We start from the raw sequence: 13,311 nt of genomic DNA, 5'->3' as shown, positions 1-13,311 counted from the left end.
AGGTGTATGGGATTGGCCATCTCTTGGAAGATGGGTAACATGACTTGTGGGTAAAGATGCGCAACCTCTGCAGAGTGTAAAACTGGTATACTAGCCGTGCTCACGGTCATGAGCAGCTCGGACCCTCACATGATTAATTTATGGAACTTAAACTTAATTTGTCATTTCATTGCATGTGGGATTATTTTATTATTACTTTTATTTATATTTACTATGGTTTGGTATTTACTTACACTTAGTAATTGCTAATAAAATTTTGACCAACTTATAAAAGCAATGCTCAGCCTCAGCCTCTATTTTGTTGATCAGCCTTACACTTCATGAACTCCCACCTTTGGTGAGTTCATGCCACATTATTCCCCACGACTTGTTGAGCTATGAACGTATGTGAGCTCACTCTTGCTATCTCACACACACCCCCCCCCCACAGGAGAAGAACAGGTGGTTCAGGAGGAGCCACAAGGCGAGGAGTTTGATCTGATCTAGGTGGCGTTTCTCAGTTGACATTGGCGCCGACGATCCTTAGTTCGTTTTATGTTTATTCTTTTATTTTGTATTAAGTCTTCCGCTATGTAATAAATACTCTGATGTTTTATGACATTTATCTCTATACACTCTGTTATTATATATGTTGTCTTCTTTGGCGCATGTATGAGATGCACCCGGCTTTGTTCCTTAAAACCGGGTGTGACACTCCACAACTTGGAGTCTCTCGCCCTTACAATAAGAATCAATATGAAGCACAAGAGTAAGGGAGGGAACCAACACACTCAAAACCACAGCAAATACGCACACACACGATCAAGACTTGAGCTCAAAACAATATCTCAAGGTTCTCACTAGAACAGAGCTCAAATCACTAAGAATGTCGAACTAGTGCGCAAGAGTGAAGTGTGAATGATCAACAATGCTCAAAGGTTGCTTGGTGTACTCCTCCATGCGCCTAGGGGTCCCTTTTATAGCCCCAAGGCAGCTAGGAGCCGTTGAGAGCATTCCAGGAAGGCAAATCTTGCCTTCTGTCGCCTGGCGCACCGGACAGTCCGGTGCACCACCGGACACTGTCCGGTGCGGATTTCTTTCCTTCTAAGGCGAAGCCGACCGTTGGCGCTTTGGAGCCGTTGGCGCACCGGACACTGTCCGGTGCTCCCTTTCCGACCGTTAGCTCGGCCACGTGTCTCACGCGGATCGCGCGGCCGACCGTTGGCCCGGCCGACCGTTGGCTCACCGGACAGTCCGGTGCACACCGGACAGTCCGGTGAATTTTAGCCGTACGTCGTTAATCACTTCCCGAGAGCAGCAAGTTCGCCTGAGCCAGCCTGACGCACCGGACACTGTCTGGTGCACCCAAACAGAGCTGACTTTGGCTGAACAAAGCTATCATTAATTCTAACTTGATTTTTCCTGTTTCCAGCACTTAGACACAATACATTAGTCTCTAAAACAATGTACTAAGTCCGAGAAACATACCTTTATACTTGATTTGTACTTTGTCTACCTTTTAACACTTAGGCACTTGTGTTGGACACTAAATCACCAAAATACTTAGAAATGGCCCAAGGACACATTTCCCTTTCATTTATCTGATCCTAACTGGGTTAATGCTATGCATGAGGAGCTTGAAAATTTTGAAAGAAATCAGGCTTGAAATCTATATGAGATGTTAGTGAAAGTTCATATCATCGAAGTCTATAAACAAGAGTGTGTGATAAATGCCATGTGTACCGTTGAGATTGATTTTCACATTAGCTAGTGTAGAGATTTAGGGGAACACCTCACACCCAATTAGGTGGTGACTTTCATTTATATAGTAAAGTGTATATATATATATTGGAGTACAAGGAACATGGCATACATGTGTTTGACTATACACAACTCTAAATACTCGCCTATAGTCATAGTGGAGAGAACTAGACATAAAGACTATACCTGAACTCATTAAACAAATGTACAAGCAGTCTCTTAGTCATAATATCTGTGAACTGATGAGTTGAGGGGACATGGAGTACTCTTAACTACCCTAAAGTCACCTTCCCATGAACAAAGTGGAAGTTAATCAGTATGCTTTGTGTGACGAATGATGAACTGGATTTGTAGTCATGCAGATTTCACTAACATCGGCACAATAAATAATGGTTGTTGAAGGGATCCACATATGAAGCTCCTAAAATAACTATCGCATCCAACAACACTCAACCACTACATGAGCAAAAAATCGATAATTGACCTCTACACCAGACCAAAATGTTGTGGTCTATTAAAGACCAAGGGATTAGGTTGTCATCGAACAAGATGCAGTAGCTATAAGTAGAACACTGAGAGTCTGAAAACATATAGCGCAATTGTCATTAGAGTATATATGTTGTGATGGATTATGGGTTGGTGATGCCAAGTGCAGGCCTGTGTCAAGGGTGCCCTTTATGCGACAAAGTATGCACTTGATCAAAGCAAGATGGAGATCTTGTGGGTCATGCATGAAGAGTCAGGCTTGCTAAATGTAGTAGGTGAGGTCGATCCAAGTTAGTGTGAGGTATTGTAGGCGTTAGCCAGACTCTGGTACTATGAGGGTTCAACAACAGGTCATTGTCATTCACAAATAGCCTAGACTGAGAGTCGATAAAAGTCATTATGGAGTGACATTCAACCATGTCGCCCCACTGGAGCATATATGACCAACGTATTAACTCTATGACCGGAGCAAGCCATCAGTAGAGTGTGTGATGGAGATGCCAAGAAAGTGGTGGAGAGCGCCAAAACCAATCATTGAAACTCAGGGCTGAGGTGATCCATGACACGTCATAGTAGAACAAAAGAGGACATTGTCAATACAATATCATCGAAGTAGAGTAACATGTAGGCAACTTATCTCGATCTTTTTAAATAAAGATTGACGTGCTAGACTTTGTCGTGGACAAGTTGTGCTTTCATACGTAGATGGCAAAGCACAAATGCCAATGTGAGATGTGTCTACTTGAGGCCATATAGAAAGATGCAAACTGAGTCAGGGCATGATGGGTTGACTAAATTGGATGACTGCTTGCAGTAGCCAGTCTCCTCAAGACCATCATAAAGAAAAGCATTCTTCACATCGAGCAAATGAATGACCACTTCCGTGAGACTGCGATGTAGAGTACTACATGGATGGTAACATGTATGTCAACGAGACTAAAAATATTGTCGTAGTCAACGCCATGATATCGAGAGAAGCCACAAATAATCGATCGATTGTTGTGGTGGGCAAGAGGGCTATCAAAATGAAATTTGTGCTTTGGTATCCATGTACCTACCACAATGTTAGTGTCAGGGGGTCGGGGTACGAGACACCAACAAGTGCCGTTATCGATGAGCACACAAATGGGAAGCAAAGGACATAGAGATATCATGCATGGAGAGAGGAGGTTGATGCGCGTCTAGGGATCGACGGTGCAGGAAAGAGCTAGAAATGGGAAGGAGTTGGAAGGGGGTCTTAGAAACCTTGATACCACGTACAGATCTAAGTGAACACCTCACATCTAAATATCTAATTAAAGAGGTGGCAAATAGTATAACTTGAGTAGAAGTAACATGACACATACATGTGCTAGGCCGTACATGTCCCTAATAGCTAGTATGCTAAGCTGTGGTTAGTAGTCCACTTAACTAAGAAATGCCTTGTGTTGGCATCCGACATATGTTTGTTATTTTTGAGCCATGATGTTCAGCCTTTTCCCCCTATGTGCCTGCATTCTGCTGAATCAATAAACAATGCGGGGTTCATGCATATTATATGTATATCCATATCACGGTCTATTTATGCGATCTTATCAGTACGCTAATCATTCTTGCTACACACATCTGTCATTTCCATGCATGCATGCTCACATGCCTGCACATCCACGTAGCATTCACGCCAAATATATTTTTTAGCGTAACTGTTCATCCAAGTTCTGAATGAACTGGTTGACGCATGATGCATGCATGGGACTCCGCTAGCTAACTCTCTCTGCTGTTTACTTTTTTACGCTGGTGGCTTCCCCCTCTCTCTGTTTTTTTAACAGCTTGAGGGTAGAACATTTGAAGAGCGAAAACGACATCCCGCATGCGAGCGAGAGTGCACATGTGGTTTGTCCTGCTGGTAGAATCAACCGGATCACATGGGTGAAATGTCCGGTGCAGTTCTTTTACTGTTTGACGAGCCATGCTTAGGCAGAAATGGTAAAAAGGCCGATCGGGCAAAGGTGCCCCTGTTCTAGAACCTTTTCTCGGGTCAATGAGGGTTGAGGGGGACGCATTCCTTTCTTTGATGTCCATACCCCACGGTACTCCATACCTGTGAGCCCAGTGAGGGCTTGTTCGGTTTTACCCCAATCCATATGGATTGAGGGGGATTGAGGGGGTTTTAATCCCTAGTAAGTCAAAATCCCTCTCAATCCGTATCAATCCCCTCCAATCCATATGGATTGAAAATAACCGAACAAGCCCTGAAGGATCTAAGCGCGTGCTATCATTTGTGGATTACACTAGGCTCTTTTATTCTGTGACCACAGCATGAATGAATATGCTCTGCATCCATCAGCTTAACTTGCCCCACGCCCACGGCACTGAAATTTCAGAACGGAAATCCAGGAAAGAAATTGTTACAGACCACGTGCACAGGACGACGAGAGACTTGAGAATCTTTTTGGCGCTTTGGGGGGCATGGGGCGGTGCTAGCTTGCTTCACAAGGGGAACAGAAATACAGAAGAATTCTTCCAGGTCTGGAACAGCGTCTGCACCTGTCCAGCCCAGTTCTGTCAGATCGTGTGGTGAACATCAGAACACGGTAGCGCCCACAAGGCCCCAGCCCCCCAAGGGAATGTCATGGATGCCTTTCTCCCCCTCCCACGTCTCCACCAGACCACCACACACACCATGGAAATGGAGAGAGCTGTTTCGGAGACCTTGCATGCATGCTTGGCCATGGACATTATCTATGAACAAAGATAGGTTCTGATGCATACTACTGTTTCAGAGACCGGCTAAGCTGATCAGTACATTATTCGCTTGCACACAGACACAGGGAAGGGAGAAAACCACTTCACTTGCTACAGGAGCTAAAGAAAAAAGATAACATGCACCGCAAGAAAGCACTACTCTAAGCTGCCGCCGCCTTGTTCTTCGTTGATCTTCTCGACGATCTGATGAGCCGCACCTGCAATCTCATCCACTGAGGTGAGCGGGCAATCATCCTCCACCTGTGCTCACCATATATATAATGACGATCCATCAGCAGAATTGCAAACAAAAGTCACAGAATTGCAACCTTGATCTGCTCCATTTTTATTTATAAACAATAGCAATAGAGTAAACAGACGCGGAACGGGAAGGAAAATTTGGAGCGGCTGTTGGAGACAAGGCAAGATCCAAAAGAGGGCACGGAAACCTAGGCGCCAACTTGCCTCCCGAGTCCCGACTTCCTGGCCAGGCCAGGCGTGGTATTGCGAACCAGGTACGGGTACTATACTCCTTGGACTGAGAGCCATCGGGTAGCTAGCTTTATCTCTGCCTGTGATTGTTTACGAGGAAATGTAGGAGGAGGAGGAAGGTTGTGGTTGTGGTCTTGTGGAGTTACCTTGAGGCTGAACGAGTAGAGCACCATGTGGCCGGCGCTGCTCATGTTGAGGTGGAGCACGGTGAGGCGGTGGCCCTGGAGCCCCAGCACCAGCCGCAGCAGCTGCCTCGGCCGGCGCCGGGACAGCACCCGCAGGTTGGCGTGGCTCTCCACCATGGTCGCCTCCACGTCGGCCACGCCCGACGGCTTCGACCCGGACGCCTCCTGCTCGGCGTCGGCGTCGGCGCCGGGGTTCTCTGATGGGGCCGCCGCGGCAGCGCACATTGAGTACTGCGGGAAGGTGAAGAAGTCCGCGAACGGCCCTGCGTCGTCCGGATCGACGGCGCACGCGGGGCCCTGCCGCCGGGAGGAACGCCTCTGCTGCGCCTCCAGCGACTGGAGCAGCTGCTCCAGCTCCTTGACGAAGTTGATCGCGCCGCCGACGATGGACGCCTGATCGCCCTGCACACACAGGGCAGACGCGCGAGCCCATTAGCCTGGTGCGTCGTCGTCGTGCTAGATTGATTTTTTTTTTTTTTTGCTAGGTACAAGGAAAGGGCGTGCATGGCTGGCATGGGGATCATCGGAATCGAGCTCGTCGGTTACCCGTTGCGTGTAGGCGGGCGGCATGAGGGAGCGGAGCGCGGCGAGGTACTCGTTCATCTGCTTGCGCCGGTTGCGCTCCACGGCAATGTGGACCATGCGCTGGCTCTCCACTTCCTCCTCGTTCTTCAGTGGCCTCATCCTTCGCCGCTTCCTTCTTCCGGTTCCGGCCGCCGCTGTCGCGGTCACAGCAAGTGCCGCCGGGGCATCCTGACCGGCGCCGCCACTCGCGCTCCCCACGGACGACGCCACAGGCAGCGCGCGGGCAGCCGGCTCCTGCAGGAGCTGTGGCGGCGAGCACCCGGCCACGTCCCGGCCGCCGCCAGCGCCACTACCGATCTCGACCACGCCCTCCATTCCACTAAAAAACAGGCCACTCCAAGGCCCTCCTGCTGCCATGGCACCACACCCAAAGCGACTGCCTTGCTGGGAAAGCACCACGGCCTCCAGTGCCATCCCTTCAGGGTCTCGCCTCTCAAGAAACCAGCAGCAGCAGCGTGCAGAGTGCAGACCCGAGCTAGAATCCGAGAAAAGTTAGGTCGTCTCTCCCATGGGATCGCCTCCCGGCCGGTGACGGTGAGCCGTTGGGAGCGCGGTGGTTGTGTGGCGGCTTCTTGTAGTTGTAGCAACAGGTTGGAGCTGGAAGGCGCTACGGGGCTGGAGGGACACGCGACGCGACGCGAACGCAGCTGCCTGCGCCGCTGGCCCGTTGCGCGTCGGGAGTGGCAACGCGAGTACGAAAGAGATGGGCTCGGCTCGGTCGGGCAATATAAGATTGGCTGATGGGAAGGTTTGGAAGGGAGCGGGTTTTGGTGTGATTAGGCCATAATTCGGTCGCCTGGCAACGGCGCCAAAAATGGGGCGTCCGGCATCGGCAAAGGGAGAACAGATTGATGGAGACATATGGACTATTCAGCTTCAGCGGGTGAAAACGATTTGTGCCAAAATTATTCAGCTTCAGCTGTTGTGAAACGGAGAGGCTCAGAACGGGATTCTAACAAAACCATTTTGAGTTTAACTAAATTTATAGAAAAAAAACATCGGTACTGCGATCAGAATAATTATTATTGTGATAGCATATCCATGTTGTTTCATATAAATATTGGCACTCTTCTCTATACACAGTCACATTCTAGATTATTATTTGTAACTAGAGCATTGATCAGTAATGCTGCTGGTGCGCAAGGCGCAAAAGACTGGATATAGAGACGTTATGTCTGAACCAATATAACTCGTGTCCACCGCGGACATTATCCGGAGCCCGAAACGCGCACACAAATTTACTTGTCAGAGCTAGGTTCGAAACACCGACAGTTGGCGCGCCAGGTTGAGACCATGCACGTTCCCGATGAAGTTCTACAAGCTCTGGATGGCTAGCCGCGACATCAATCAATCCCCCAAAGCAGTGATATGTTTCAAGAGCCTCGACTTCTCCCTCGACGGCGAAGGCGAAGTGGTCAGGGCCCTGGAATCCTGACCCCCTCCGCCGAGGAGTCTCTACACGGCCACAGGGGCCAACGATGGCCCCCGCCATCCACTTCGGAAACCTAGATTTCGTCATCAACCAGGAGGGCGATATGGTCACAGCAGCGCTCGCCCGAACTCCTCCGCTAGAAAACTTCGACACCGTCTCGGAGGCCCGTGGTGGCCTCAGCCTCGCCCCAAACGAACGACGTGAGGAGCAAGGCCAACCCTGCCTTTCGAGGCCGACGAACTAAGACGACAGATTGCAATCCATATGGAACATGACCCCCACATATGATGATCTGTTGGTTTTCTTCGAATCCTACACGGATTTTTCCGTGTTATACGAGGCAGAAACTTCGTCCTACTATGGTGGCTCTAGTAACGGCCCTAGCGCTTTCCCGCATCGACTGCGTGCGCGGTCTTGAGCATGTCCCAAACTTCCTTGGCGCTCTTTAATCCTTGCACCTTGTTATACTCCTCTCAACTTAGAGAGGCGAGGAGTATAGTTGTGGCTTGGGAGTTGAAGTGCTCGATTTGGGCTACCTCGTCCTCATCATAATCCTCATCCCCTACGGATGGTACCTGTGCTCCAAACTCAACAACATTCCATATACTTTTGTGGAGTGAGGTTAGGTGAAATTTCATCAAATCACTCCACCTAGCGTAATCTTCACCGTCAAAGGTTGGCGGTTTGCCTAATGGAACAGAAAGTAATGGAGTATGTTTAGAAATGCGAGGGTAGCGTAGGGGAATCTTACTAAACTTCTTGCGCTCATGGCGCTTAGAAGTAATGGATGGCGCGTCGGAGCCGGAGGTGGAAGGTGATGAAGTGTCGGTCTCGTAGTAGACCACCTTCCTCATCTTCTTTTTCTTGTCGCCACTCCAATGCGACTTGTGGGAAGAGGCTTTCTTCTCCTTCCCCTTCCCCTTGTTGCGGGACTCTTCCGATGAAGCTTTCCCGTGGCTTGTAGTGGGCTTGTCGCCGGTCTCCATCTCCTTCTTGGCGTGATCTCCTGACATCACTTCGAGCGGTTAGGCTCTAATGAAGCACCGGGCTCTGATACCAATTGAAAGTCGCCTAGAGGGGGTGAATAGGGCGAAACTGAAATTTACAAAGTTAATCACAACTACAAGCCGGGTTAGCGTTAGAAATATAATCGAGTCCAAGAGAGAGGGTGCAAAAACAAATCGCAAGCGAATAAAGAGTGTGACACGCGGATTTGTTTTACCGAGGTTCGGTTCTTGCAAACCTACTCCCTGTTGAGGTGGTCACAAAGACCGGGTCTCTTTCAACCCTTTCCCTCTCTCAAACGGTCCCTCGGACCGAGTGAGCTTCTCTTCTCAAATCAATTGGGAACCAAACTTCCCGCAAGGACCACCACATAATTGGCGTCTCTTGTCTTGATTACAATTGAGATGATCGCAAGAACGAATGAGAAAAAGAAGCAATCCAAGCGCAAGAGCTCAAAAGAACACAACAAATCTCTCTCACTTAACACTAAAGCTTTTGTGGAATTGGGAGAGGATTTGATCACTTGGGTGTGTCTAGAATTGAATGCTAGAGCTCTTGTAAGTAGTTGGAAGGTGGAAAACTTGGATGACTTGAATGTGGGGTGGTTGGGGGTATTTATAACCCCAACCACCAAACTAGCCGTTTGGTGGAGGCTGATGTCGCATGTCGCACCGGACAGTCCGGTGCGCCACCGGACACTGTCCGGTGCGCCAGCCACGTCACCAGGCCGTTGGGTTCCGACCGTTGGAGCTCTGACTTGTGGGCCCGCCTGGCTGTCCGGTGGTGCACCGGACAAGTCCTGTAGACTGTCCGGTGTGTCACCCGCGCGTGCTCTGACTTCTGCGCGCGCTGGCGCGCATTCAATGCGCCTTCAGTCGACCATTGGCGCGAAGTAGCCGTTGCTCCGCTGGCTCACCGGACAGTCCGGTGTGCACCGGACATGTCCGGTGAATTATAGCGGAGCGGATTCCCGAAGCTGGTGGGTTCAGAGTCACTCTCCTCTGGAGCACCGGACAGTCCGGTGAATTATAGCGAAGCGCCTCTGAGAATTCCCGAAGGTGAAGAGTTTGGCTTGGAGTTCCCTGGTGCACCGGACACTGTCCGGTGGCACACCAGACAGTCCGGTGCGCCAGACCAGGGCAGCCTTCGGTTATCCCTTGCTCTTTTTGTTGAACTCATTTCTTGGTCTTTTATTGGCTAAGTGTGAACCTTTGGCACCTGTATAACTTATAGACTAGAGCAAACTAGTTAGTCCAATTATTTGTGTTGGGCAATTCAACCACCAAAATTAATTAGGAACTAGGTGTAAGCCTAATTCCCTTTCAATCTCCCCCTTTTTGGTGATTGATGCCAACACAAACCAAAGCAAATATAGAATTGCATAATTGAACTAGTTTGCATAATGTAAGTGCAAAGGTTACTTGGAATTGAGCCAATATAACTACTCATAAGATATGCATGGATTGTTTCTTTAATTTTTGACATTTTGGACCATGCTTGCACCACATGTTTTGTTTTTGCAAATTCTTTTGTAAATCCTTTTCAAAGTTCTTTTGCAACTAGTCAAAGGTAAATGAATAAGATTTTGCGAAGCATTTTCAAGATTTGAAATTTTCTCTCCCTGTTTCAAATGCTTTTCCTTTGACTAAACAAAACTCCCCTTAATGAAATCCTCCTCTTAGTGTTCAAGAGGGTTTTAAGATATCGATTTTGAAAATATTACTTTCTCCCCCTTTTGAACACAATAAGATACCAATTTGAAATGTACCAATGAAAATTACTAGTTTTTAAAATTAGGTGGTGGTGCGGTCCTTTTGCTTTGGGCTCATGCTCTCTCCCCCTTTGGAATAAATCGCCAAAAACGGAATCATTAGAGCCCTTTCAAACTACTTTCTCCCCTTTGACAAATGAAATATGAGTGAAGATTATACCAAAGCCGGAGAGATGCTCGGAGCGATGGCGAAGGATGAGTTACGGAGTAGAAGCCTTTGTCTTCGTCGAAGACTCCAATTCCCTTTCAATATACCTATGACTTGGTTTGAAATTTACTTGAAAACACATTAGTCATAGCACATGAAAGAGACATGATCAAAGGTATATGAATGAGCTATGTGTGCAAATTAACAAAAGAAGTTCCTAGAATCAAGAATATTTAGCTCATGCCTAAGTTTGTTAAAAGTTTGTTCATCAAGTGGCTTGGTAAAGATATTGGCTAATTGATCCTTAGTGTTAATATATGCAATCTCGATATCTCCCTTTTGTTGGTGATCCCTTAAAAAATGATACCGAATGTCTATGTGTTTAGTGCGGCTATGTTCAACGGGATTATCCGCCATGCGGATTGCACTTTCATTATCACATAGAAGAGGAACTTTGGTTAATTTGTAACCATAGTCCCTGAGGGTTTGCCTCATCCAAAGTAGTTGCGCGCAACAATGGCCTGCGACAATGTACTCGGCTTCGGCGGTAGAAAGAGCTACAGAATTTTGCTTCTTTGAAGCCCAAGACACCAAGGATCTTCCCAAGAACTGGCAAGTCCCCGATGTGCTCTTTCTATTAATTTTACACCCCGCGCAATCGGCATCCGAATAACCAATCAAATCAAAAGTGGATCCCCTAGGATACCAAAGCCCAAACTTAGGAGTATAAACTAAATATCTCAAAATTCGTTTTACGACCATAAGGTGAGCTTCCTTAGGGTCGGCTTGGAATCTTGCACACATACATACGGAAAGCATAATATCCGGTCGAGATGCACATAAATAGAGTAGAGAGCCTATCATCGACCGATATACCTTTTGATCGACGAATTTACCTTCCGTGTCGAGGTCGAGATGCCCATTGGTTCCCATGGGTGTCTTGATGGGTTTGGCATCCTTCATCCCAAACTTGCTTAGAATATCTTGAGTATACTTCGTTTGGCTTAGAAAGGTGCCCTCTTGGAGTTGCTTCACTTGAAATCCCAAGAAGTACTTCAACTCCCCCATCATAGACATCTCGAATTTTTGTGTCATGATCCTACTAAACTCTTCACATGTAGATTCGTTAGTAGACCCAAATATAATATCATCAACGTAAATTTGGCATACAAACAAATCATTTTCAAGTGTTTTGGTAAAGAGTGTAGGATCAGCCTTTCCAACTTTGAAGCCATTAGCGATAAGAAAATCTCTTAGGCATTCATACCATGCTCTTAGGGATAGCTTGAGCCCATAAAGCGCCTTAGAGAGTTTATAAACATGGTTAGGGTACTCACTATCTTCAAAGCCGGGAGGTTGCTCAACATAGACCTCTTCCTTGATTGGTCCGTTGAGGAAGGCACTTTTCACGTCCATTTGGTAAAGCTTGAAGCCATGGTAAGTAGCATAGGCCAATAATATACGAATTGACTCAAGCCTAGCTACGGGTGCATAGGTTTCACCAAAATCCAAACCTTCGACTTGGGAGTATCCCTTGGCCACAAGTCGAGCTTTGTTCCTTGTCACCACACCATGCTCGTCTTGCTTGTTGCGGAAGACCCATTTGGTTCCTACAACATTTTGATTGGGACGTGGAACTAAATGCCATACCTCGTTCCTAGTGAAGTTGTTGAGCTCCTCTTGCATTGCCACCACCCAATCCGAATCTTGTAGTGCTTCCTCTACCCTGTGTGGCTCAATAGAGGAAACAAAAGAGTAATGCTCACAAAAATGTGCAACCCGAGATCTAGTGGTTACCCCCTTATGAATATCGCCGAGGATGGTGTCGACGGGGTGATCTCGTTGGATTGCTTGGTGGACTCTTGGGTGTGGCGGCCTTGGTTCTTCATCCTCCTTGTCTTGATCATTTGCATCTCCCCCTTGGTCATAGCCGTCATCTTGAGGTGGCTCATTTCTTTGATCTTCTCCTTCATCATCTTGAGCCTCATTCTCATTTTGAGTTGGTGGAGATGCTTGCGTGGAGGAGGATGGTTGATCTTGTGCATTTGGAGGCTCTTCGGATTCCTTAGGACACACATCCCCAATGGACATGTTCCTTAGCGCGATGCACGGAGCCTCTTCATCACCTATCTCATCAAGATCAACTTGCTCTACTTGAGAGCCGTTAGTCTCATCAAACACAACGTCACAAGAAACTTCAACTTGTCCAGAGGACTTGTTAAAGACTCTATATGCCCTTGTCTTTGAATCATATCCTAGTAAAAGGCCTTCTACAGTCTTAGGAGCAAATTTAGATTTTCTACCTCTTTTAACAAGTATAAAGCATTTGCTACCAAAGACTCTAAAGTATGAAATATTGGGCTTTTTACCGGTTAGGAGTTCGTATGATGTCTTCTTGAGGATTCGGTGTAGCTACAACCGGTTGATGGCGTAGCAGGCGGTGTTGACCGCCTTGGCCCAAAACCGATCCGAAGTCTTGTACTCATCAAGCATGGTTCTTGCCATGTCCAATAGAGTTCTATTCTTCCTCTCCACTACACCATTTTGTTGTGGCGTGTAGGGAGAAGAGAACTCATGCTTGATGCCCTCCTCCTCAAGGAAGCCTTCAATTTGAGAGTTCTTGAACTCCGTCCCGTTGTCGCTTCTAATCTTTTTGATCCTTAAGCCGAACTCATTTTGAGCTCGTCTGAAGAATCCCTTTAATGTCTCTTGGGTATGAGATTTTTCCTGCAAAAAGAATACC

General features: G+C 47.5%; 1 protein-coding gene across 1 annotated transcript; it reads right to left on the bottom strand.

Annotated features, from left to right (window-relative positions):
- Positions 1–4,949: 4,949 nt before the first annotated feature.
- On the bottom strand, positions 4,950–6,884 carry LOC100280340 (uncharacterized). Its single transcript, NM_001153266.1, is given in 3 exon segments — positions 4,950–5,211; positions 5,589–6,029; positions 6,174–6,884. Coding segments are annotated over 3 exon segments (999 nt in total). The 5' UTR covers positions 6,627–6,884; the 3' UTR covers positions 4,950–5,106.
- Positions 6,885–13,311: the final 6,427 nt, after the last annotated feature.

This window comes from Zea mays, chromosome 7 (genome assembly GCF_902167145.1).
Source record: "Zea mays cultivar B73 chromosome 7, Zm-B73-REFERENCE-NAM-5.0, whole genome shotgun sequence".
NCBI lineage: Eukaryota > Viridiplantae > Streptophyta > Magnoliopsida > Poales > Poaceae > Zea > Zea mays.
Note: the sequence above shows the minus strand (reverse complement) of the source record. Positions and strands in the feature narration are given on the sequence as shown.